The following is a 26,744-nucleotide window of genomic DNA, read 5'->3' as shown; positions in this document are numbered from 1 at the left end:
ATGAAATCAAAGAACTAAATAAACAACAGAGATTCCATGTTCATGAACAGGAAGATTCAATATTGATGAGATGTCAGTTCCTCCCAACTTATCTATAGATTCCATGTGATCCAATCAAAATCCCACCAAGTTATTTTGTAGATGTCAACAAGCTGAGTCTAAAGTTTCTATTGAGACAAAAAAAATGAGAAAGAAAAAGAATCCCCACCACAATACTGAAGGAGAACAAAGTTGGAAAACTGACACTACCTAACTTCAAGATTACTCTAAAGCAACAGTCATCAAGATAGTATGGTATGTGCAAAAGAACAAATAAGCAAAAGAACAAATAAATAGATCAATGGAATAAAATAGAGAACTCAGGAAATAAACATAAATATAGTCAATCGATTTTTGACAAAATTGCAAAGGCAACACAATAGAGCAAATAGTCTTCAACAAATGATGCCGGAACATCCATGTGTAAATATCCCAGTCATTTATCCTAAGCAAATTGTAAGCAACTCTAGGGTTTTAAGTTGGTGAATATAATTAGATTTATATTTTGAAAAGATTACTCTTTGCATGTTATGGTAAACGTAACTGACAGGGAACAAGAAATCCAAGGAACACCGCCCCCCCACCCACCCCAGTCAAATAATGCAGAGAGCATAAGATATAACAACAACAAAGATGATGTTTAAAAAACATTAGCTACTTAGAATGTAATATCCACATATGCCAGGTGTTAAGTGTTTATATTCACGATCTCAATTCCCACAAGCGAACAGTGAAATAAGTACTGCTATTAGCCCCTGCTTTCTACCATCTAACATATGAGGAAACTCAGGTTCAGAGTAGTTCCTGCCTAAAAGAACAGCATTTTAAAGAGAAAAAGAATTCAAATCGGTCTGTCTTGAACCACTCTGTATGTTATTATTATTGACATCTCTCCCTATAAAGCTCGTTCAAATTCTGTTCATGCATGCTGAATTTTCAGAGACTGTTTACATGCACAAGGTTTTTATCTCATGGTAAATGAATATCTTGATTCTAAGAGAGAAAAACTCAATCCTAGGGGAATAAACTAAAGACAAGTCCCTTTAACTAGAAGTTCATTTCATATAAAATGCACACCAAATTTAAAGAAACATGAGTCAGAAACCATATTTTAAATAAATATGTACTTGTCAGCAACTACCTTATCTTTTCCACTTCTTTTATTCTAAATAATTTTACTTGTCCCCACTTGTGAGCCCATTTTCTCTCATGCTTTGACCTTTCTTTAAAAAGTATATCAAACCTCTTTCACAGAAGTTGCAGGCAACTGTATTATGGTCAGTTTGGCTCCTTGGCCATCACTCTTGCCTATTTTTATCAGAGCTACTGCCATTTATGATTTAGCCCATGCAGGTTAATGCAGAACATTCTTTCTGCTCATCACAGAATGTTGACTATCATTTCGGTGAAACTTCCTAAACTGGTTTTCTCAGGGGTTGTCCATTTCCCAGCTCTAGATTTATTTTAATCCTACCTATATTTCAGGACCTAATTTCATTTCCATCTTCTAGCACCTGAAAACAAGCTATGTGAAAATATTTTTCATATGTTTGATGTTTGGCATGACTAATACAAATAAATTAATGACAGAGTGTTCTATCTCATATCCCCAAGTTCAATGTTGAGAGAGTGTATCAAGAAAAATTTTCCTCTATTAGCCGATGTCAGCTGCTGGAAAGGAATACAAAGAACAAAGAGAGAGCAAAATATAATGTAGATTGATACTGTACTAGATGTTTCACCAAAATGATCTTCGCATCCAAACAAATTATGAAATCCTCATATATATGTTTCTAGGTTTGTATTTCTATTGTATCCCATTATATAGTATATGGCTTATATTTGTATTACTTCTCATTACATGAGAGAAATTCAATATGTTTTTTGACTGATATTTTTAAGTTTTTAATTAAAAAAACTCAGAATTACTCAAAGAATGATTAACAAAAACTTTACTGATTAGTTATTTATATTGTCAATTTAAAAGAAAAAAGTATCAAATTTGTATTATGTTAAAGACTATATTACTACAGAGTTTCAGTGTCTTCCTTAAAACTAGTTTGAATAGTCTATAAGATACCATCTTGATAGGGAATGCAAAATGTTTATTATTGGAGAATTGCCTTTTTATCATTGATTTGCTTATCATCTTTAATATTCAAATAATAAAGAAAGTAAAACATACCTCAAACTCTTTCTTACTAGGAAACCACGTATCCACCTTTGAACAATCAAAACTGGTGAATTATGAGCCAGAATTTCATTAATTTTTGAAATAACATATTTGATATTATTAATTTCATCCTCATAGGTTGATCCCTGTATAAAGAAAATATATTTGATATTTATATTTCATGAGAGTATTTCCCAAAGACATTTTAAACTTGGTAATCTAATGGTATAGACTACTAAAATGTTCACAGGTATCCTAAAGGCACAGTAGTTAAATAATAAATACATTTCGTATCTATTTTATTAGATCAGAAGATCAAGAAATAGTAGCATCAAATAATTTTAATTCTCTACACAAAATGCAAGATCCATGATGATAACTCTCTCCATTCTAGAGTCTTTTCCCAATCTGATATCATGGGTATAAAATTTTGACCATAATCATGCTGACATCTGAGAAGTAGTGTTCTAAGTAGGTCTCCAAAGAAACTCTAAAAGTATTCTGTGGATCTCCATCAAGTAAACTGACAATGTTGAATTCACAGAAATAATTAACAGTAGTTCAAATCCCTGTTTCAGCTTATGTAGAATGTTGGACACTTTTATTGGAAAACAACACATTGCCCTGGAGAAAGACATTCTATATTGCCTTTAAAGAAATTATCTCTAAGATCTCTGTTCAAGCAACTGTTTAGACTTGGATCACAGGCTCCCTATAGCCTATTGATCATTTGAGCAGTTAGAAATAAAGCCACTTTACTTGTATTTTGAATGTAAGAATTACGCATTAAAAGCCTAAAATTTGTATTGCTTGTAAGACACCTACCCTGAAAATGACCAAATCCATCACGTTAAAAATATACACTTTTTCTGCCTATACATTCAATCAGCTATGTATTGCTAGGGAAAAAAAAAAAAAATCACAAAGCCTTGCAAATTAGTGCTCCTTCATGCCACTCCAAAATATGATTGTAGGAGTTCAAGACATGCCACCCCAAAATATGCACCTTTGACATATTGATTATTTTGAGTGATATACACTTGAAAAACAACAAAAGCATGGAGAGGTTTTTCTCTGAACTTCCCTATCTGCCTAACGGTAGGTCCTCCAAAAGGCATTCAATTGTCGTAAATCCCTCTCCAGGTGTTTCATCAACCAGGTATGACAAACTCTTATCAAAGGAAAGTAAATTAGAAAAACATTAGGAGAGGAGTTTAGGACAGAACACCAAATCCAGATGAATTTTGTCACAAACTCTCATCTACTTCTCTAAGGATCAATCATTCACCTTTCCTAAAAATCATATTCCCTCCCCTTTCCTTAAGCCACCTGGGCGGTCATTCATTTTTCCCTGGGCATCTCCTATGTATGTATCAGATATAATTGTTAATAAATTTGTTTGTTTTTCTCTTGTTAATCTGTTTATTACATGGGTCTTAGTAAAGAACTCAGAAGGTTAGAAGGGAGTTATTTTTCTTACAGTAGCTCAAGGGCAGGGCGGTTGAGTGCATAAAAAAGAAGAGAAAAGAATATAGGAGGGAATTTATATAACTAAGCTTAAGTAGTCCTGGTCAGATGCTATAACTCTCACCAGCAGAGAGCCATTAAGTTCACACTACAGTTTACAGCAAGAGACCTGCTTTCCACCAAGGCATGAATAATTCCTTCTCTTTAAAGAGATAAACAGAATAATCATCACCTATGGACAGGGTTAGTGTCTCTACCACAAAAAGATTAACCTCTAAACAGCACTAAAGCTTTCTGATGTCCTAAAACAATCATCCTATAAAATGCCAATGAAGATATCACTGTAAACTTGTACAAATGCCATAACAATTTGATATCTGAGGACAAAAGGAAATGTCCTCTTTCTAAAGGGCAAATAATGCATTTCCTTCACTAGAGGAATGATGGCCTGGGTTTAAATCCCAGTTCCACTACTTGCTAGCAAGTATCCTATCTGTCCCCTGTTCATCATCTGTAAAACAGAGAAAACAATGATACTACCTCATCTGGTTGTTGTGAAGGAATATTTGTAAAACACTTAGAATGGTAGCTAAAACATTTCAAAAATCCAATGTTATCTGCTACAATTTCATAATACTTAAAATGATATAGTGTTTTACAGTTTACAAAGAACACAGATACCTTTGAGTATTTGATACTCAAAAAAAGTGGTCTAAAACAATTCACTAAGCAATTTATCCAAACTTAATGTAAAATTAAGAAATCAATAAATTAACTATAAAAGACAATGAGCATAATATTTCCAATCAAAAAAAATTAAAATATTACTGTAAAAGTCTGACAAAGAACAATCAACAAAATAGGTGGTAGAATAATGAAATATTTATACTCTACCACTTGCAACTGTAACCATGGAATGAAAATGGGACTATTGCTAACGGTGGTATAAAATATGATGAAGTATCTCAAAAAAACAACAAGAACTTTTATAATATGACTCATATAGAAGAAAACATTTTGTGATCTAACAGGAAAAGCAGTTTAGAAAACAAATTCTAAAACTATATTCTATTCATATTGTATATAATTACACAAAGAGATTCCCAGTTAACTGCATTTTAAATACATTTATACTTATTTATTTTTTTATTTATTTCCTATTCCCATGTTTTAATTTCTTCTATATGAATCTGGTCTCTAAAGTCTTTTTGTATTCCATTTGTCATTTTTTACATTAGAATTTCCTAATTTGACATACATTTTCTAAACATTTTTGAATAATATAAATCATACTAATCCCACACTTTATTTTAAATAGAAGACACCCATATAGTTCTGACCTTTTTATTCTGTCAGAAGCGCATTATATCCATAATTTATTCACTTTAATAGTCACATAAAATGGTGAGAATCCATGTGAAACTCCCCACGCTAGCCAGGTAAACATTTTTGGAACACACTACAGTAAATTCTCAAGTTTTAAAAGAACCATTAAATAATTTAAAATAAAATTTATAATTATAATAACATTATAGAAATTTTAGAAAAGGGCAAAAACAAGAATAAAAATCCTACTCAAATTTCCACCAAATTAGCTATTACCAATTTGAAATATGCATTTCTAAATACTTTCTCCAACTCTATAGATTATCTCTTTTTTTCTCTTATCAGGGTCTTTCACAAAGCAATTAAAAAAATTGTTGAAGTTCACTTTACCATTTTTTTCTTTTAAAGACTGAGCTTTTGCTGTCAAATCTAAGAATTGTTTGCCTAATCCTAGATCCCAATGATTTCCTTAGGTTGAGGTTTGTTTGTGTGTGTGTGTGTGTGTGTGTGTGTGTGTGTGTGTGTGTGTGTGTTTGGATGCTCAATTGCTTCAGCAACATTTATTGAAAAGGCTATGTTTTTTTTTTTTTGATTGTTACTTTTACTACTTTTTCAAAATTCAGCGAGACATATTGTATGGACCAATTTTAGGTTTTCTGCTCTGTTCTATTAATTTTTGTGTCTATGCCTCACCAATACCACACAATCTTGATTACTGTAGCCTCTATAGGTCTCAAAATCAAGTAACTGATTCTTTATACCTTTTTGTTTTTGTTATTTTAGCCATTCCAGTTTCTTTACTTTGTCATAAAAAGTTCAGAATAATTTTATCTATATCTACAAAATATCTTGCAGGTTTCTGATAGAAATTGCATTAAACCTGTCTATCATTTGGGGAGAACTGAGACCTTTATTTTGCTGAGTTATTTCACATATATGTCTTTCATTTTATTCAGATATTTAGGTTTTTTCATCAGTGTCTTATAGTATTCAGCAACAAGTTGTGAACATGTTTTGTTAGATTTACACCTAGTATTTAATTTTTGAGTGATTGCAAATAATATATTTTAATTTTGGTGTCCATATGTTCACTCCTAGTATACGGAAATATGATTGATTTTTGTATGTTTACCTGACATCCTGTGGCCTTGCTAAGCTCATTTTTTAGTTCTAAGAGATTTTTTGGATATATTCTTTGGGATTTTCAACATAGGTGATTATTTCATCAGCAAACAGAGCTTTATTTCTTTTTTCCAACTGTATGTCTTTCATTTTCTTTTCTTGCCTTATTGCACTAGCAAGACTTTCCAGCATTATGTTGACAAGAGAAATGACAGTGGCATCCTTGCTTTGTTCCTAGTCTTGAAGAGAAAGCATTCAATCTTTCATCATTAAACATGTCAGTTGTAGGTTTCATGGAGATTTTTCATAAGGAGGAAGTTACCTTTTTTACTTATTTTTTGAGGTATTTTTTTTATCATGAATGGATGGTGAATTTTGTCAAATGCTTTTTATCCACTAGTTGATATATATTTGATATGATTTTCAAATACTGAAACAGCTTTGTATCCCTGGAATGACCCCACTTGCTCACGCTATGATTCTTTTTACATATTTTTTAATTCTATTTTCTAATATTTTGCTAAGGATTTTTTGTGCTTATATTCATGAGGGATATTGGTCTGTAGTTTTCTCTTTTTGTACTTTGGCTTTGGTATCAATGTAATATCAGTTTCCAAAAATAAATTGGGAAGTGTTTCTTCTTATTTTCTAAAAGAAATTGTATAGAATTGGTGTTAATTCTTTTTTAAATGTTTGGGAGAATTCTCCAGTGAAGCAATCTGGGACTGAAGATTGCTTTTGTAGAAGTTTTTAAATTATAAACTTAATTGCCTTAATAGTTATAAGGCTATTTAAATTATCTATTTCATGGTGGGTGAGTTTTGATAGTTTATTATTTTGTAAAAGTAATCCATTCAAGTAAAGTGTTAAGTTTATGCATGTAGCATTATTGTACTATTCTGTTATCGTTTTGATGTCTGTAGGTCTGTAGTGATATCCTTTGTTTTGTTCCTGATATTGGTAACTGGTTTCCTCTTTCTTTTTCTGTCTTGCTAGGTTTGTCAATTTTACTGATCTTTTCAAAGAAACAGATCATTTTACTAATTTGTCAAGATTTATGTTTATGATTTCACTAATATCTATTATGTTTATCATTTCCATCTTTCTGCTTGCTTTGGGTTTATTTAGCTCTTGTTTTTCTAAGTTTTTATGGGGGAATCTTAAACCACTAATTGAAGGTTTCTCCTCTTTTTCAAAATATGCATTTTAGTGCTATAATTCCTCTTAGCATCGCTTTAGCCGTGTCCCACAAATTATGTTATCTGCTATTTTTATTTTAATTCAGGTAATGTATTTTTAATGTTCTTTGAGAATACATTTTGACCTATGTATTTGTTAAAAGTGTGGTGTTTATTTTCCAAGTGTTTGGAGATTTTCCGCTTATCTTTTTGTGGTCAGAGAACACTCTCTGTATGATTTAAATTCTTTTAAGTTGTTGAGGTTTGTTTTATGAAACAGAATCTGGCCTATATATGATTCGATGGGCACTTGAAAAGAATGTGTATTGTATTGCTGTTGGCTAAAGTATTCCATGAAAATATCATTTAAATTCTTTTGGTCGATGGGATTGCTATTTTTCCTATATCTTTCCTGATTTTCTCTCTAGTTGCTCTAATGGCTGAAAAAGGGAGTTTGATGTCTACAACTATAATCATATATTTCTCTATTTTTCATTTCAGTTGTATCAGTTTTTGCTTCATGTATTTTATAGTTCTGTTTCGTGCATTCACATTTAAAATTACTATGTCTTCCAGGTGGTTTAAACTGATTATCACTATATAATGTCCTTCCCTGCCTCTGATAATTTTCTTTGCTCTGAAGTTTACTTTATCTGATAGTAGGATGAATGACTAGACATCTGATATTGGATAAGTTCTAAAACTCATTATATTTCATGTTCTTCTGTGAAATAAGAATAATATCTTTCCAAGTCAAAGAACACAATAAAGAATAAATAAAATATTTTTCAGAAAGTCCTTCCCTATCCACCATAGCTAAAGTAGCCCAAATCTTTACCACTCTTGTCCTACGTTACCACTTTCTTTTCTTTTCTTTAGAAATTAACATTATCTGGCATTCTATGGTTGTTTTATTTCGTTTTTTCAATTTTTTTTTTCTTATGTCTTTATTTCCTAAACCTTTCCACTGAACTTCATAAAAGCAGGTCCTATGGTCATATTATTTATCATTGAGTCCAGAATAATCCCTCTCACATATCAGGTGCTCAATATATATCTGGTGAAGAAACAAAGGAATAAAACATACAAAGTGTCTACCTCGATGGCTTTTACTGAATGTCTGTCCTCTGCTGTCTCCTTTCTTCTCTGCTCCTGACTGTCTGCCTGTATCAACCTTAATCACATCATTTTTGGCCTATAGTAACTGATCTTCTGCCTTCATCTGTCTCCTAACCCTTATTAAGCTGCTAGCAAAATATTAAATTAATATCTTTTAAAACACTTTGTCAATACCATATATTCACAGAGTACCAACTATGAAAGAACCACTCTAATTTTCCTACTCAAATAACTTCAACAGATCTTCACTGCATTCATTAAGAAGTCCAAACTCCTTGGCATGTCATTCAAGGTTCTTTTCAATGCTCACCATCCTCCCCCTCAACACACATGCATAACTTCCATTAATTCCTTAAATGAACCTCAGTCATTTTGACTGTCCTTAAAAGGGTCATGTATGTCCCTACCTTTGATTATCCCATACCATAAAACTAGACTAGTTAAATAAAATTCTTCCTTTAGGGCCCAGGTTAAGACACTCAAGCATAAATACTACCTTGTTTCTTATTTCTCTAATTTTTAAAACTTATTATAAAACCATTAATATTCTTAATATTTAAAAAATAATAATCACATGCAGTTAGAAAAAGTTTCCAACTTCCTAATCTCCAGCCTTCCCATGCATAATCATTGTTCATTGTTTATATACCCTTTCAGATGTGATCACCACTGTTCAAATGATTTCTTTACCAATTTTAGTGCATTTATAGTAGATTTATATATACTTAGAACATAGTATAAACACTGTTCTGCAGCATACATTTTTACTTCCTATACCTTGTAACTGATTTTTGTTAACACCTGCACAATTAACCCTCTTTTGAACGCATTCATTCGTTCTAATAGTCATATGTCATGAAGCATTTTTTCTTATATTTTTGTCTATCCATTTAAATATTTTGTAACATCCAACTAAAGTTTCCCAATAACCTTTTTCAACATTTTAAAAATCAACATAAAATGATTGAACATGCCAGTGTCATCAAATTAATTGTTTATCCTCTTCCATTAATAATTCATATTGTCTTTTAAGAAAAAAAAACCTATTCCCCAATGGACTCATTCAAATATGAAAAAACTTGAAAAAATTAAAAATCCACTTTCAATTAAAAACAAATATTTTGAATCAACAAAAAACCTCCAGAACTAAGAAATGAGAATTGCAAGTTTGCAGGATATAAAATTAAATAAAAACATCAACTGTATTTCTATATATTAGCAACAAACAATCCAAATACAAAATTAAGGAAATGATTCCATTCATAATATCAAAATAAATAAAATACCTAAAAATAAATTTTAACAAAATAAGTGGGAGACTTGTACAATGAAAACTACAAAGTATTGTTGAGAGAATTAAAGAACATCTAAATAAATTGAGAGACAGTTCACATTGGTGAATACTCACTACTGCAAAGATGATAATTCTCTACAAATTGATCTATATTTACAGCGGAATCCTTATCACTATTCCAACAGGAATCATTGTTGAAACTGTCAAACTGATCCTAAAATTCATTTGTAAATGCAAGAAATCCTGAATAACCAAAGTAATATTGAAAAAAAAAAAAAAGAAAAGCAAAGTTGAAAGATTCAGACTTCCCCATTTCCCATTTTGAAACTTAACTACAAAGTTACAGTAATGGAGACTGTGTGGTAATGGCATAAATATAGATAGAAAGACCACTGGAATATGATTGAGACTCCAGAAATAAACTCTTACATTTATGACCAAACTGATTTTTGACAAAGATATTAAGACAATTCACTAGGGAAAAAAATAATCTTTTCAGCAAATGGTGCTGATATCATGGATATAAAAAATTAACAAAGACCCTTACTTCATACCATGCATTAAAATCTATTCAAGATAAAACTCAGATCTAAATTTCCTATTATTGTTAAACTTCAAGAAGAAAATATAGGAGAAAAATCCTGTGACCCAGAATTAAGCATAATTTTTAGATACAACACCAAAAGCATGATCCATACAAAAAATCCATTATAAAAAAATTCATAAAATTGGACTTTATAAAACTCTAAATTTTTCTGCTTCAAAAGACAACATTAAGAAAATGAAAAGACAAGCTACAAGTTGGGAGAAAATATTTGTGATTCATATATCTGATAAAGGATTTATATCCAAATATCTACTCTTACAATTCAATAAGACAAACAACTCACTTTAAAAATGGGTGAAAAAATCTGTATAGACATTTCACCAAAGAAGATACATGAATAGTTAATAAGAGATGAAAAAGAAATGTTTATCGTTACTCATTGGGAAATAAAAATTAAAACCATAAATAAAATACAACTTCACACCTACTAGAATGTTTATAGCGCAAAGGACAGAAAATACTAAGAGTTTGCAAAGACATAAAGAAACTAGAACCCTTTTGTACTGGTGGTTTCTACTCCTTAGAAAGCACTTCAGTCTCTTAACAAGTTAAACATAAACTTACCATACATCTCAGCAACTGTACTCCTGAGAATCTACCCAAGAAAAATGAAAACTTATGTCTACATAAGTAAGTGTTCATAGCAGCATTATTTATAATAGCAAAAACTGCAAATAATCCAAATGTCCATCAATTGCTGAATGGACAATGAAAATACATGTTTCATATAATAAAATATTACTTAGCAGTCAAAAAGAACTAATGATTCATGCTACAACACGAATGAGCCTCAAACACATCACACTAAGAGAAAGAAGGCAGATGCAAAAGACTACATATTGTATGGTTCCTTTATATAATGTTTAGAAAAGCAAATTTATGGAGACAGAAAAGAGAACAATGGTTACCTAGGACTAGGGATAGCAGTGGAGATTAACTGCAAATGGGAAGGAGAGAAACTTTTGGAGTGGTGGAAACTTCTAACATTGGATTTTGGAGATGGTTATGCACCACTGTTAATTTACTAAAACCATTGATTCATACATGTGAAATAGGGGAATTTTACAATATGTAAGCTATATTTCCTTAAAGCTATTAAAGCAGAAATCAAATATATATATTTCTCTACAATTTGATACTTTTCTATTCAATATATTTTATGCAGTAAACATATACTCCTTTTATAAATTTCAGACCTAACACATTACTAATGTATTCACTAGTATATGGTATTTTACATCAATGATACAAAATATTAGTTTTATATAATTTAGGTATGAACTTTAGGATTAAATTTTCTCTACAGTTCTATAAATGTATTCAAAACAAGTCCTAATGAAAACATTTACCTTTTTCAAAGCAGGGCAAAAATTAAAGAAAAGCCTGGGGTTATAGGTTTTGAATCTTTCAGGAAGATGCCAGTTCTGAATTATTTCTTCATCAGAAATCACATGATGATCCAGCGCTTTGAGAGTCCATATACTATTGACAACAACATGTCTATATCCTTTTTTAAGGCTTACTGGACAATCAAACATAGTGAGGGCAATGAGGCTTGGACAGGCAGATAACATACATATATTCTTTAACTTTGCAAACCCATTGTCATGAAGATAGAGGAGTTTTAGTTTCTTCAATCCACTCCAAAATTTGGTATCTGGTAGACTCTTTACCTAAAATATTATTAATAATAATACTTTCAATACAAAAGTAAAATTTCTACAAATTACATGGAAAATAAAATCTATTAAATATCTTCTAAAATTTAGTTTTTTCCCAAATGGAAAATTTCTCATTAACAAATAAAACCAGAATATCTAATTAACTGAATGATAGCTGGCATAAAAATATAATACACTGGATGTCTGGCATAAGCTATCATTATTAGTGTAATTAAATGAATAAACATATATACTTTGTTCAGTAAAAATTCTTTTATAATAGGCTGACTCTTTAAACTTTTCTAAAATACTTTCCTTAGATACAGAATTAAAAATTTATATCAAACAATGTTATATACTATATTGGTGAAATACCTATACACTGAAAATAAGACATTAAAGAAATTGAAGAAGACACAAATAAATGGAAATATAGTCCTTGCCCATGGATTGTAACAATGAATACTGTTAAAAAATGTCCACATTGCCCAAAGCATTCTACAGATTCAATGCAATCCTTATCAAAAATTCCATTGGCATTTTTCACAGAAATAGAACAAAGAATATTAAAATTTACATGGATCTACAAAAGACTCTGAATAGTTAAAGTGATTTTGAGAGAAAAGAACAAAGCTAGAGGCATCATGCTCTCTGATTTTGAACTATATTACAAAGCTATAGTAATCAAACAGTATGGTACTAGTATTTTAAAAAAAAATAGCTCAATAAAACAGAATAGAGATCTCAGAAATAAATGCACACATATATGGGCAATTAATTTACAACAAAGTAGCCAAGAATATACAAAATAAGAACAATCTCTTCAATAAATGATGCTGGGAAAACTAGACAAACACATGCCAAAGAATGAAATTGGATCACTATCTTACACCATATATAAAAATTAACTCAAAAAGGATTAAAGACTTGAAGGTAAGACCTAGAACCATAAAAATTCTAGAAGAAAACATAGGCAGTGAGCTCCTCGACATAGATCTTGGTGATATTTCTTTCAAATCTGATAAAAGAAAAACAATCAAACAAGTAGGACTACGTTAAAATAAAAAGCATCTGCATAGCAAAATGAAATGGCAACTGACAAAAAGAAATGGCAACTGACGAAATGGAAGGAAATATTTGCAAATCATGTATCTGCTTTGTAAATGTGTAGTGATAAATGTTAAGTGGAATATTATGGTGATCAGTTCACAATATGCACAAATATCGAAGCATTATGTGGTACACGTGAAATTAATATAATATTATATGTCAATTAATTATACAGCATTAAAAAAAATAATTAAGGAGTCAAGAAGTATTCCTAATCCAGACTATGGATTTAAGAAGTAAAACCAAATCACACACTGCTTATTTATATGTTTTTAATTTAAATTTTTTGCTTATATTTTAAATTTTGTGTTTATACATTTTCTATTTTTTATTTAATTTTAAATGTTTGCTTATATTTTATATAAAAGACCACCTGGGAAAAATACTGTAGATAGAAAAAACAAATGCTTATTATGTATAATTTAATTTATATGCAAATATTTAAAATGACTATTGCTTACCTGATTTCCATGGAGATCAAGTTTGACTAATTTTATACAACTTTGAAGTGGACTAATATCTGTAATAAAATTGTTTGAGAAGATGCATACTCTAAGAGAGATACAAGATCGCAAATTTTCCATAGATTTTAAATGAAGACCACTGAACTTCATAAAAACAAAATCTTTCTTATCTTCTATTATGTTTTCATTATAGTGACTCCACTCTTCATGACTGGTTAGCTCTTTTGTGACAGTTCCATGAAACATCTAGAAAAAAAGGTAAATTACTTTCAAAATTTTTTTCAACTTCCAAAAATAAATCTATATGAAAATAAAAATATATGCTAATAGATAGTAAGAATAAAAATGGGTTGAAAAGTTAAAAGTTTTTAAAAATCTAATTCTCATTAAACCTCCTATACCAAAGCATATTAAATGACTAGCATTTATAGAACTATAACTCAAAAACTGTATCATTGCTCTCATCAATGAACTAATCAGTAAGGGGAAGAAAAACTTTTTTTTCCTGAAATACATAAAGAAAATGGAATTCAGTGAAATAGTTGAGATAAAAACATCACCTCTTGGCAAGGCAATTAAAACAAAGAAAAAAGTATCTCAACATACCTTGCATAATAATTTTGCTTAAAAGATACTATCAGATAAAGAAATATACTGGATGAACTCCCAAGTCAGGAAAATGATAATTTTTTGGGTGTGCGAGAGGCTGAAAAAGCAACTAAATGAAATTAAGATACAATACAGGGTTTCAACTGTTGTATTTATTAAATTCAAGTGGTCTATCTGAGGATATATTGTAAGATTAACCACCTTACCCATTGGAGGAATCTATTTCTAGTATGTGGGGGCAAACTGGGCCAGCATAATCCAAATGAGAATAAATATGAAAATCCAAATAAACCCTTGCTCTCTTTAAAAAGGTTAACTACTTTTTATATCCCGACCAAAGCCTAAAACTATAGTTCTCAAACTCTAAATATCAAAAGGCAAATTTCCTGGGCCCCATATCATCATTATCTGAGTCTCTAGGCTGCTGGCCAAAGAATTTGTAATTTACATGTGCCTAGGTAATTCATGGATATCTTGAGAAAGTCTAGCCTAAACCACAGGTAAACTGGTCTCCCAAATTTAAAGAGCCAGGTATGGAATAAATAGATATGGATAAACCCTTACAAACTCATCAAGCACTATAGTTACTGAAAGGAAGGGCAACGTCTACAATGAGTCCATCATTTGGACTCCCAATTTAGAAATATTAGGAAGTCTTTCTTCAGCCTTTCCTTTTGAACACCTACTTTTCTAATGTGGCCTAAGTATAGGCTAACACCAGTTTATAACAAGGACTTATGAGAGACCATTTCTAGGGTATAAATAAAAATGATTCAAGACAGACAATAGGGTGATCAAAAGCTTCAGCTATAGAATCTAATTTTTGAAGTCAATGACAAATCTGTGAGAAATCTGCAAAGTGAGAGTCATATATCAAAAATGTTTTTTTCCTTTCTATTTTTACAGCCAAGTGATTTTTTTTTAATTAATAGTCACTGTTTTAAGTCTACAGAAAAATTGAGTGGAAAGTACACAGAGTTCCCATATATTCCCTCACACCCCACTTCACATAGTTTCCCCTATTAACATATTGCATTAGTGTGATACAATTGTTACAAGTGATCCAACCTAAATGCACTATTATTAACAAAAAGATAAAGAATTTTAGCTCATTAACTTGTAACAAAACCTTTGAATCCCCAAAACACATCGACGGGAAACAGTAGATATCCCATTTCTCAACTATATATTCTCTACAGGAAACCCATTTTAAATATAAAGACATGTATAGATTAAAAGTAAAGTTATGGAAGCAAATTCTAAGGAACATTTAAAGAAGAATTAATACTAATTCTTCTCAAACTCTCCAAAAAAATAAAAGAAGGAACACTTCCAAACTCATTTTACGAGGTCAGCGTCATTCTGATATCAAAACCAGATAAGGACACTACATGAAAATAAAATTAAAGGTCAATTCCTAATGAACATAGATGTAAAAATCCTCAACAAAATATTAGCAAACCAAATTGAACAAGACCATGGTTTTCTATTTATAATAGAAATGATCATATACCATGGTCAAGTGTGATTTACTCTAGGGATGCAGGAGTGTTTCAATATCCAAAAATCAATCAAAGTGATATATCACATTAACAAAATGAAAGATAAAAGTCATATGATCATCTCATTAGATGCGGAAAAAACATTTGACAAATTCTACATCAACTTATAATAATGATAAACTCTTAAAAAAGTAGATATAGAACACCTCAACATAAAAAAAAAACCATATATGACAAGTCCATAGCTAACATCATATTCAATAGTGAAAAGCTGAAAACTTCTCTAATACCGGAAACAAAGCAAGAATGCCCACTCTCACCACTTTGATTCAGCATAGTACTGAAGTCCTAGCCAGATTAATTAGGCAAGAAAAAGAAATAAAAGGCATCCAAATAGAAAAGGGAGAAGTAAAACTGTCACCTTTTGCAGATGACATAATATTATAAATAGAAAACCTAAAAGATCCACCAAAATACTGTCAAAACAAATGAATTTGGTAAAGTTATAAAATCAATATAGAAAAATCTGTTGTATTTCAATACTCTAATAACTATCAGAAAGGGAAATTAAGAAAACAATCTCACTTAAAATTGTATCAAAAAAATACCCAGGAATATTTTTAACCAAGGAGGTAAAATCCTTGTACACTAAAAACTGTAAGACATTATGCAGAAAATTGAACAGGACACAAATAAATGAAAATATAGTCTGTGACCAGGGATTGGGAGAATTTATTAAAATATCCATACTACTCACAGCATTCTACAGATTCAATGCAATCTCTATCAAAAATTCCAATTGAATTTTTCACAGAAATAGAATAAACAATCCTAATATTTATATGGAGGCACAAAAGATCCTATATAGCCAAGGCAATCCTGAGAAAGAACAAAGCTGGAGGCATCACGCTTCCTGATTTTAAACTGTATTAGGAAGCTAGAGTAATCAAAACAGTATGGCTTTGGCATGAAAACAAAGACATAGATCAATGGGACAGAAAAGATAGCCTAGAAATACACCCGTGCATATATGGTCAAATGATTTATAACAAAGAATCCAAGAATGTGCAATGGGGAAAGGATAGTCTATTCAATAAATGATGTTGGGAAAACTGAACAGACACATGCAAAAAAACAACATGAACCACTATCTTACACCATGCCCCCATCAAATTAATTCAAAATAGATTAAGACTTGATTGTTAGACCTGAAACCATAAAACCGCTAAAATATAGACAGTAAGCTCCCTTACAACTCCTTGGTGATGATACTTGGATCTGACACCAAAACCAAAGGCCAACAAAAGTAAAAATTAAACGAATGGAAATACATCAAACTAAAAAGCTTCTGCACAGCAAAGGAAACAAGAAAATTAAAAGGCAACATACTGAATGGGAGAAAACATTTGCAAATCATTTATCTGATAAGGGACTAGTATCCAAAATATATAAAGAATTCATACAATTCAATAGCAAAACAAACATTCCAATTTAAAAAAAACAGGCAGAAAATCTGAATAGACATTTTCCCAAAGAAGACATACAGCCATGAAGTGATGCTGAACATCACTAATTATCATGGAAATGCAAATCGAAACCACAATGAGATATCATCTCATACCTATTGGAAAGGCTAGTGTCAAAAAGACAAGAAATAACAAGTGTTGCCGAGAATGTAGAGAAAAAGGAGCCACTGTGCACTGTTGGTGGGAAAGTAAAAGGTGAACCACTATAAAAAAAAAAAAAAATCTATGGTAATTCCTCACAAAATTAAAAATAGAACCATATGATCCAGCAATTCTACTTCTGGGTATTTATCTTAAAAAAAAAAAAAAAACTAAATTAAAAAGATATATGCAACCCCATGTTAACTGCAGTATTATTTACAATAGCCAAGACATGCAAACCAACAAATTAATGGATAAAGAAAAATGTCTCTCACTCACTCACTCACACACACACACACACACACACACACACACACACACACACACACACAGAGGAATAATATTTGGCCATAAAAAAGAATGAAATCTTGCCATTTGTGACAATATATATGGACTTTTAAGGGATTATGCTAAGTGAAATAAATTGGACAGAGAAAGACAAATACCGCATGACCTCACTTATTGTGAAATTTAAAACAAACAAACAAACAAAAATAAGCTCATAGATACCAAAAACAGATTGTAGTTGCCAAAGGTAGGGGTGGGTAGTAGGCCAACTGAGTGAAGGGAGTCCAAGGGTACAATTTCCAGATATAAAATACATAAGTCAAGGGGAAGTAATATATAACATGCTGACTATAGTTAATAATGCTGTATTGCATATCTGAAAGCTTTTAAGATAGTAGATCTTTAAAGTTCTCATCACAAGAAAAAATAATTTTGTAACTGTATATGGTGACAGATGTTAACTAAACTTTTTGTGGTGATAGTTTTGCAATATGTACAAATATTGGATCATTATGTTGTACACTTGAATTTGTTACACATCAGTTATACTGCAATAAAAATGTAAAATAAAAGAAATAACAACGGATGTGAAAAAAGATAATGTTACACAGGCATTCACTAAATATTGTATATAATAGCAAAAACATGATATATCCTAAATGTCTTAAGAAGTGGTATTAACTAAATAAAATATTGTAATACAATCAATGGAATACTATGAAAGCATTAAAACTGATATTGTAGAACACAGTAACATGAAAAGGTGTTGATAAATCGAGTTATCGTTTTTGTTTTAAAATATTTTTCACTGAATTGACACTTTAAAAGGGTGATTTTATTATATGTGAATTTTCAATTAAAAATTCATTCTTCTGTGGCACACATTAAAAAAAAATTTTTTTAAGTGAAGATATACCATGCTAACACTGATCAAAAAATAAAAAATAAAAAGCAACTGAAGCTGGAAGCTATATTTCAGATACAGCAGACTTCAGTGCAAAGAAAATAATCAGGGACAAAGAGGGGCATTACAAAATGATAAAAGGACAACTTTACAAAAAGGCATAACAATCCTTAATCTGCATGTGCCTAAACACAGCATACCTGAGGCAAAACTGAGACAATTAGAAAGGAGAAATAGATGAATCCACTATTATAGTGGGAGACTTCGACATTCTTCTATCAGAAATGAACAGATCCAGCAGGCAGAAAATTAGTTAGGACATAGTTGAAGTTCACAGCACCATTAGTCAACTAACATCTAATTGCTTCATCTAACAACAGTAGATTACATATTCTTCTTAAACTTGCATGGAATATTTACCAAGATAGACCACATTCTGGGCCATAAACCATATCTTAGCAAATTTATAAGAATAAATAACATACAATATCTGTTTCAAACCACAGTGGAATTAAATTAGATATCAATAATATAAAGAGCTAGAAAATCTCAAATATATTAATATTAAACTACATACTTCTAAATAATATATGAATTAAAGAAATCACAGGAGAAATTTAAAAATATTTTGAACTAAATGGAAATACACCTTTTCAAAATTTGTAGGATGCAGTGAAAGCAATATTTAAAGGAAAATGTATAGCATTAAATTCATACACAGAAAATATCTAAAATCAATAATCTACATTTCTACCTTAGAAAATTAGATAAAGAATAGCAAATTAAACCCAAAAGAAGCAGAAGAAAAAGCAAATCAGTAATGAATATATTTTCAATAAATAAATTTGCAAAGAAATATAATCTTTAATTATATTATCAAATAATTGCGGGTGGGGGCATATTTTGTCATTATCTCATCCCAGAAGTCTCTATAAATATCTATAGATTCTATAAATATTAAATATTTTAACCAGATCAGATGGAGGACATTTATGATGAAAACCAACTCTTTACCTGTCTTTCAAGACCTTTAGTGAGTGGGGGGGGGCGGGGGGAACTGTCTCCAAACACTCTCTGTAGCTGCTTTTATCATACATAAGAAATCTTATTTCAAAGTAAAGCTTTTTCTTATCTGTCAGGTCACTCAGAGTGAATTTAACACTTAAATACTAAAGCTCGTCCCAAGATCATGCAAACATATTATTAAGTTCCTGTTAACTTTTTCGTCTCACATATTTTAATTTTCAAGCCATTCTCAATTAATTTTTAGTTGGTATGATATGAATTCTAAAACAAATTAAATGTCAGAATCAGTCTTTCTCATATCCTAATTTATATTCACGTTCTCTGTTGCATTAATATTCACATCCACCAACAGCATTTATTTGCCGGTATATAAACAACCTTATTATTTAAGAAATTCCATAATAGAACATTATTATATGATATTGAGTTATTAACATTCAAAGGAAAGACTAAGACATAATTACTAAATATAGGAATAAATGTAGTATACTATTTTTTCATTTCTTTAAGCACTAGCTTTCTTCATTCAGAATATGAAGTATGTTTCAATTATTCAGACTATTCAGTTAAACAACCTATCACATATCCCAATCATTTTAGATAAGTGAAAAGTTTTCATATTTTGTTTTACACTACTTCATGCAACATTAATTGTGTTTCTCATCCTTCATTGCACATCAGAATAACTAAAGTAACACAAATTCTCAGGCCCCATAGCATACCTACGGAATTTTATCTCTGCAGCTATGGGGCCAAATGATTATACTGCCCACCAAGGAAAGCTAAAACCATTGCAAATGATATCTCCTCCTCTATCTACTTAAAAGCCTCCTTACCAATTGCTGCCAATTTTAAATATGACCATTAAAGCAAAATACAAGCACTTCTGTTCCTTTTAGACTTAGAGAATTTTACAAATACTATGTGAAATGTACATACAAATGTGTATATTATCAAGTGCAAATAATAATATAATGTTCAAAAGGCAAATTTAGTTTAAGTACAGCAATACAATAGAGAAAGCATCACGGCTCCAATTACAGTTTCAAAGAAGTTCTGTAGTTAAAAAGAAATCACTATCATTGTCAGTAAACCTTTCATTAGTTTGTGTTGACTGAAGTACTAATTTTAAAATTATCATACATTTTTAATCACACTGTGAAAATCATGTCATTATAAAATACAATGTACATCAATTATAAGCCTCTTCTTTGTTCTCAACATTTTCCATTTAAAAAAAATTGCTGGCAAATACGTCAATGGGAACTATATAAGGTTATAATTAATGAATAATTAAATTAAACATTGAAAAGTAAATAACATTTATTCTGTGTATTTATTTCCTTTATGAATGGATATATAATAAATATTTAAAAGGAATTTTCAAAGAAATGTTTGCTGACTATATCAATGAACTCTACATACCACACTCATTCACTGAAATTTTAGATACTTAGGAATACAGAAACCTTATTATTTTTAGTAAAAAGTGTATTGAAATATAATATTAGGTTTGATGGTCTATGTTGCAGTAACTTATTTTGTAAGAACTAGTTATATTATTAAAGAAAGAGAATTTTGGACCCGCACTCCAGAATTATTATAAAAGCTGCTAAGATTCTGCATATAAAATAAAATCATGAAAAAAGAAGAGAAAAAGTTTTATTTTTTTCAAAAATTTAACTGTAAGAATGATAATTAGTAATATTTTACATTTGTTTTAGTTTAGAATGTCTGCAATACATTTAAGCCCATCATAAACACAGCAATTGTATTTTCAAAATACTTTTTATTTGGCCGACAGATTTATTCAGTCAATCCTGTTTAGATAAAATCTTGCCATGATTTTACATCACAGACAAACTAATAAGAAACTGAAAAGAGGTATTCCAGTAGGACCATCAGAACATTACATATCTTCTGGCAAATGAAAATGAAATCTAGTAGGTTTATAAGTTAATATAAATAACCTGATTCTCTTTTTTTATTAAATTTAGTAGGAAACAATACATTTGCGTGGTACAATCCAAGTGTTTTCAAATGACATGAAAAATTTGGAACAAGAAGTGAAGATTCACTTGTAATAAAGACATTTTATTTTTTCCCCTTTAAATATATTTGCTTTCTAAAATTTAGAAGGCTGTATATATTTTGTTTTTTAAGTTTTTTGAAAACATCGGTTTTCAACTTTCATTTTTATTCTACACCTGTAGACTGTAAAACTATAAATCTCCCAAAATAAAGGGTAAGACCAAGTAGATATAAAATAATAAAAAGCACTTAACCCCTCCCCCCAAATTCTGCACAGAAATCTGCGCCCAATCTGTTAATAAGAAAAATTTAACACAGCAAGTATTTATTTCTTCTAACCTAAACAATGTTGGTTAGCATTCATAAAACAGATTTTGTATATTCTAAAGTTGGATCATTAAAACATTTCTATGAAAAGTAATAAACAGTGTACTTACTTATTGACTCTCCTAATTTATATTCGTCACCAACTGCCCTCCCTATCTCCTGAAAAAAAAATCTTATGCTAATAATGAGACAAGTATATCATGATTTTGCTACTTGAGCAGTCCATTTGAAGTAATCTACAACAAAACTGAGGAAGATACAGAAATTAAAAAAATTAAAATAAATTCATGAAAAGAAGACAAGAGTAAAAACACCTTTCCTACAGAGAAACAAAGATAAAAATTACATCTGACTTCTCCTAGGAAACTATCCAAGCAAGAAGACAGTGGATTAAAAAAAAATAAAGTGTTGAGATAAATGAAAAATAAAAAAATAAAACACCACCTAGAATTCTGTACCCTGTGAAATTATCCTTCATAGTGATAGCGAAATAAAGACTTTCGCAGAAAAACAAAAATTGAGAGAATTTGTTGCCAGTAGACCTGCCTTGCAAGAAATGTTAAAGTTCTTTAGAGAAAAGGAATAAAATATAGTTCAGAAATTCAGATCTACATAAAGCAAGGAAGAGCACTGATAAAAAAAATAAATGTAAGTAAAATAAAAATTTTTTTTCTTTATTCTTAATTGACTTACCAGATAACACTATGTCAAAATACTAATAACAAACAATATATGCAATTATCTATTCTAATGTACAGATCATATGCATATGAATGCTCACTTTTAATTGAAATTAAATATAGCAATTACATGAGAGATGAAAGAGAGGAATTAGGTCTATATTATTATTATCTATATTCTTATTATAAGGTACTTTACCTAGAAAGGGATATAATGCTATTTGAAAATGAAAATGAATTTGTCGTAAATATATATTATAAATTTTAGGGCAACCACTAAAAAAAAAATAACTATAATCAATATGCTAAGAAAGGAGAGAAAATGGAATCTTATACAATGCTCAATTAAAACTGGAAGAAGCAGAAAAAGAGTGGAAGACAAAAACAGTAATAAAGAACAATGGCAACAAATAGAAAACAGTAACAAATATGACAGATATTATTCCAACTATATCAATAATCATGAACATCTATGGTCTAAATGCACCAATTAAAAGAGATGTTGTCAGAGAAGATACAAAAACAAGACTCAACTATATGTTGTTTATAAGAAACCCATTTTAAATAGAAAGACATTTAGATTGAAATAAAGTGAGGAAGATATACCATATAAACACTAGTCAAAAGAAAGCAGAAGTAGCTACATTGACTTCAGACAGCATACTTCAAAGCAAGGAAAGTTATCAGGCACAAAGAAGGGCATTACTAATGATAACAAGGTCATTGCTCCAAGAAGACATAGCAAATGTTAAAGTTTATGTCCCTAACAACAGAAGATAAAACTATATAAAGCAAAACAGATAGAATTGCAAGAAAAAACGGATGACTCTGTCATAGTTGGAGACTTCAACATTCCTATATCAGAAATGGACATATCCAGAAGGCAAAAAATCAGTAAGGACATAGTTGAACTCGACCATGGATCAATTGGATATAATTTAAATCTACAGACTATTTCATGCAATAACAGCAACATACACATTCGTCAAAAAATCATATGAAACATTCAGCAAGATACGCCAAATTCTGGACCATAAAACATTCACCAAGATAGACTAAATTCTGGGCCACCTTAACAAAATTAAAAGAACAGAAAACATACAATGTCTGCCCCAGATCATTATGGAATTTAATGACATCGATAACAAAAAGACAGCTGGAAAAATCCCAAAATATATAGAAATTAACATACTTCTAGATAACACATGTACCAAAAAGAATCTCAAGAGAAATTTTAAAATAATGTAAACTAAATAAATATTAAAATACAACTTATTAAAATGTGTGTGAGGCAGAAAAAGCAGTGCTGGGAGAGAAATTTACAGCATTAAAGGCATATATGACAAAAGAAGAAAGATCTAAATGCAATAATCTAATGTTCTCACCTTAGGAAACTAAAAAGAAGAGTAAATTAAATCCAAAGTAAGTAGAAAATGAAAGCAAAATTCGATGAAAGTGAAAATAAAAATCAATAGAGAAAATCTGGAAACCAATACTTGGTTCTCAGAAAAGATCAATAAAATTGCTAAGACTCTAGCCAGGGAAAGAAAAAAGAGAGAAAACACGAATTATGAATGTGAGAAATTAAAGAGGAGACATAACTACAGATCCCATGAATATCAGAAAGATAATAAAGAAATAAATCAAATTTAAAAATGTACAAAAAAAATCATACACCTAACACCCAGTGAAATTTATTCCAGGTATGCAAGACTGGTTTAACATGTGAAAAACAATTAATATAATTCATTACATCAAGAAGTCAAAAAAAATTACACAATCTTATCAATAGATGCAGAAAAAGCATTTGTCAAAATCCAATATCCATTCATGATAAAAACTCTCAGTAAATTAGGAATAGATAACTTCTTCAACTAGATAAAGAATATCTACATAAATCTACAGCTAACATCATGCTTAATGGAGAGAAACTAGAAGCTTTCTCACTAAGATGAGGTTCAAGGCAAGGATGCATCATCTCACTATACTTTTCAACATTGTATTGGAAATTCTACCTAAAGCACTAAGAAAATGAAATACATGTGTACAGATTTGCAAGAAATAAATGAAACTGTCTTTGTTGACAAATGACATGATTGTCTATGTAGAAAATCCAGAAGAATCAACAACAAGAAAAACCTCCTGGAACTAATAAGTGATTATAGCAAGGTGGAAGATTCAAGGTTAATAAACAAGCCAATTACTACTATATACCAGCAATGATCAAGTGGAATTTGAAATGAAAAACATAATACCATCTACACTAGCATCCCCCCAAAATAAAATATCTAGACATAAAAGTAACAAAATATGTACAAGATCCACAGGAGGGTCTACGGCCATGCTACCCTGAACAAGCCCGATCCCATCTGATCTTGGAAGCTAAGCAGGGTTGGGCCTGGTTAGTATTTGGATGGGAGACCAGCTAGGAAGACCTGGTGCTGTAGGCATAAAAAATAAAAAATAAGGGATTGTAAATTGACAAGATCCTTGCAATCTGTGAGGTCAACCAAAAATAAAAAATAAAAATAAAAATAAAAGATCCACAGGAGGAAACAGCAAAATGCTGATGATTAAATCAAAGAAGAACTAAATAAATGGAAAGAGACTTCATGTTCAAAGATAAGAAGATTCAATACTATCAATTCCATTGCAATATTTTGGCAAATTATTTTATCAATGTCAACAAACTGATTCTACATTTTATGTGCAGTGCAAAAAGACCTGCAATATCTAGCACAAAATTGAAGGAGAGGAACAAAGTTGGAGGAATGACACTATCTAATTTAAAGACTTATTATATATAAAGCTATAGTTAAGGCAGTGTAGTATTTTCAAAAGAATAGAAAGATAGATCAATGAAACAGAATAGTGCCCAGGAACGGACACACATAAATATAGTCAACTGATCTTTGATAAAAGAGCAAAAGCAATACAATAGAGAAAGGATAGTGTTTTAAAAAATGGAGCTGAAACAACTAGAAATCCACATGTAAAAAATAAATCTAGACACAGACTTTATACCTTCAGAAAAATTAATTCAAAATGGATCTATGACCTAAATATAAAACACAAAATTATAAAGTTCATAAAAGATAATATAGGAGAAAACCTAGATGACCTTAGGTATAATGATGGCTCTTTACATACAACACCGAAACTCAATCCATGAAAGAAATATTTTATAACCTGGACTTCATTAAAATTAAGACATAGGCTCTGCAAAAGGTAATGTCAAATGAATGAGAAGACAAATCAAAGACTATGAGAAAATATTTTCAAAAGAATTATCTGATAAAGAACTATGATCCAAATATACAAAAAAAAAAACTCTTAAAACTCAACAATAAGAAAATGAACAAAAAGATTAAAAAATGGGCCAAAGACCTTAACAGATACTTCACCAAAGATATACAGATGACAAATAAGCATATGAAAGTTGCTCTTCATCAGACATCATCTTAGAAATACAAATTAAAATAGCAATGACATATCATTGCATGCACATTAGATTGGTCAAAATCCTGAACACTGACAAAACCAAATGCTAAAGAGAATATGGAGCAACAGGAACTCTCATTCATTGCTGGTAGAAATATAAAATGGTACAGCTACCTTGGAAGACAATTTGGCAGTTTCTTAGAAAACTAAACATGCTCTTACCATTAGGTCCAGTAATTGCCCTCCTTGATATTTACCCAAAGGAGCTAGATACTTATTTCTACACAAAAATCTGCACATGGGTGTTTATAGTAGCTTTATTCGTAATTTCCAAAACCTGAGAGCAACTAAGATGTCCTTTAATAGGTGAATGAATAAACTGTGGTAAGCCCAGACAATGGAATATTACTTAGCACTAAAAATTGGTTATCGAGCAATGAAAAGACATGATGTAAACTTAAATGCATATTAATAAGTGAAAGAAGACAATATGAAAAGGTTACATAATATAGGATACCAACTATATGAATTCTGGGAGGAAAAAAAGCTATGGAGACAGTAAAATAATCAGTAGTTGCAGGGTTTGGGGGTAGCGGGGGATGAACAGACAGAGCCCTGAGGATTTTTAGGGTAGTCCAATTATTTTGAAAAACACTATAATGATGTATACATGTCATTATTTTTTGTCCAAACCCATTGGATATACAAT

General features: G+C 30.4%; 1 protein-coding gene and 1 non-coding gene across 4 annotated transcripts in view; one reads left to right on the top strand and one right to left on the bottom strand.

The window, feature by feature from the left end:
• LRRIQ3 (leucine rich repeats and IQ motif containing 3) overlaps positions 1–26,744 on the bottom strand; it is a 167,860-nt gene that overhangs the window by 137,630 nt on the left and 3,486 nt on the right. For 2 of the 3 annotated variants that reach the window (XM_023533924.1, XM_011365695.2), the window contains exons 2-4: positions 13,558–13,806; positions 11,675–11,998; positions 2,225–2,358 (exon numbers count right to left, since the gene is read on the bottom strand). In XM_023533924.1, coding sequence (XP_023389692.1) covers positions 2,225–2,358; positions 11,675–11,998; positions 13,558–13,806 — 707 coding nt within the window. The remainder of the gene's footprint in view (positions 1–2,224; positions 2,359–11,674; positions 11,999–13,557; positions 13,807–26,744) is intronic. The other variant, XM_023533925.1, reaches the window with a different exon arrangement.
• On the top strand, positions 24,926–25,044 carry LOC111743539. The gene has a single exon (XR_002781749.1). It is a non-coding gene; the product is annotated as a 5S ribosomal RNA (ribosomal RNA).

Source organism: Pteropus vampyrus, unplaced genomic scaffold (assembly GCF_000151845.1).
Source record: "Pteropus vampyrus isolate Shadow unplaced genomic scaffold, Pvam_2.0 Scaffold115, whole genome shotgun sequence".
NCBI classification, from domain to species: Eukaryota; Metazoa; Chordata; class Mammalia; order Chiroptera; family Pteropodidae; genus Pteropus; species Pteropus vampyrus.
The sequence above is the reverse complement of the archived record's forward strand: the minus strand, read 5'-3'. Positions and strand labels throughout refer to the sequence as shown.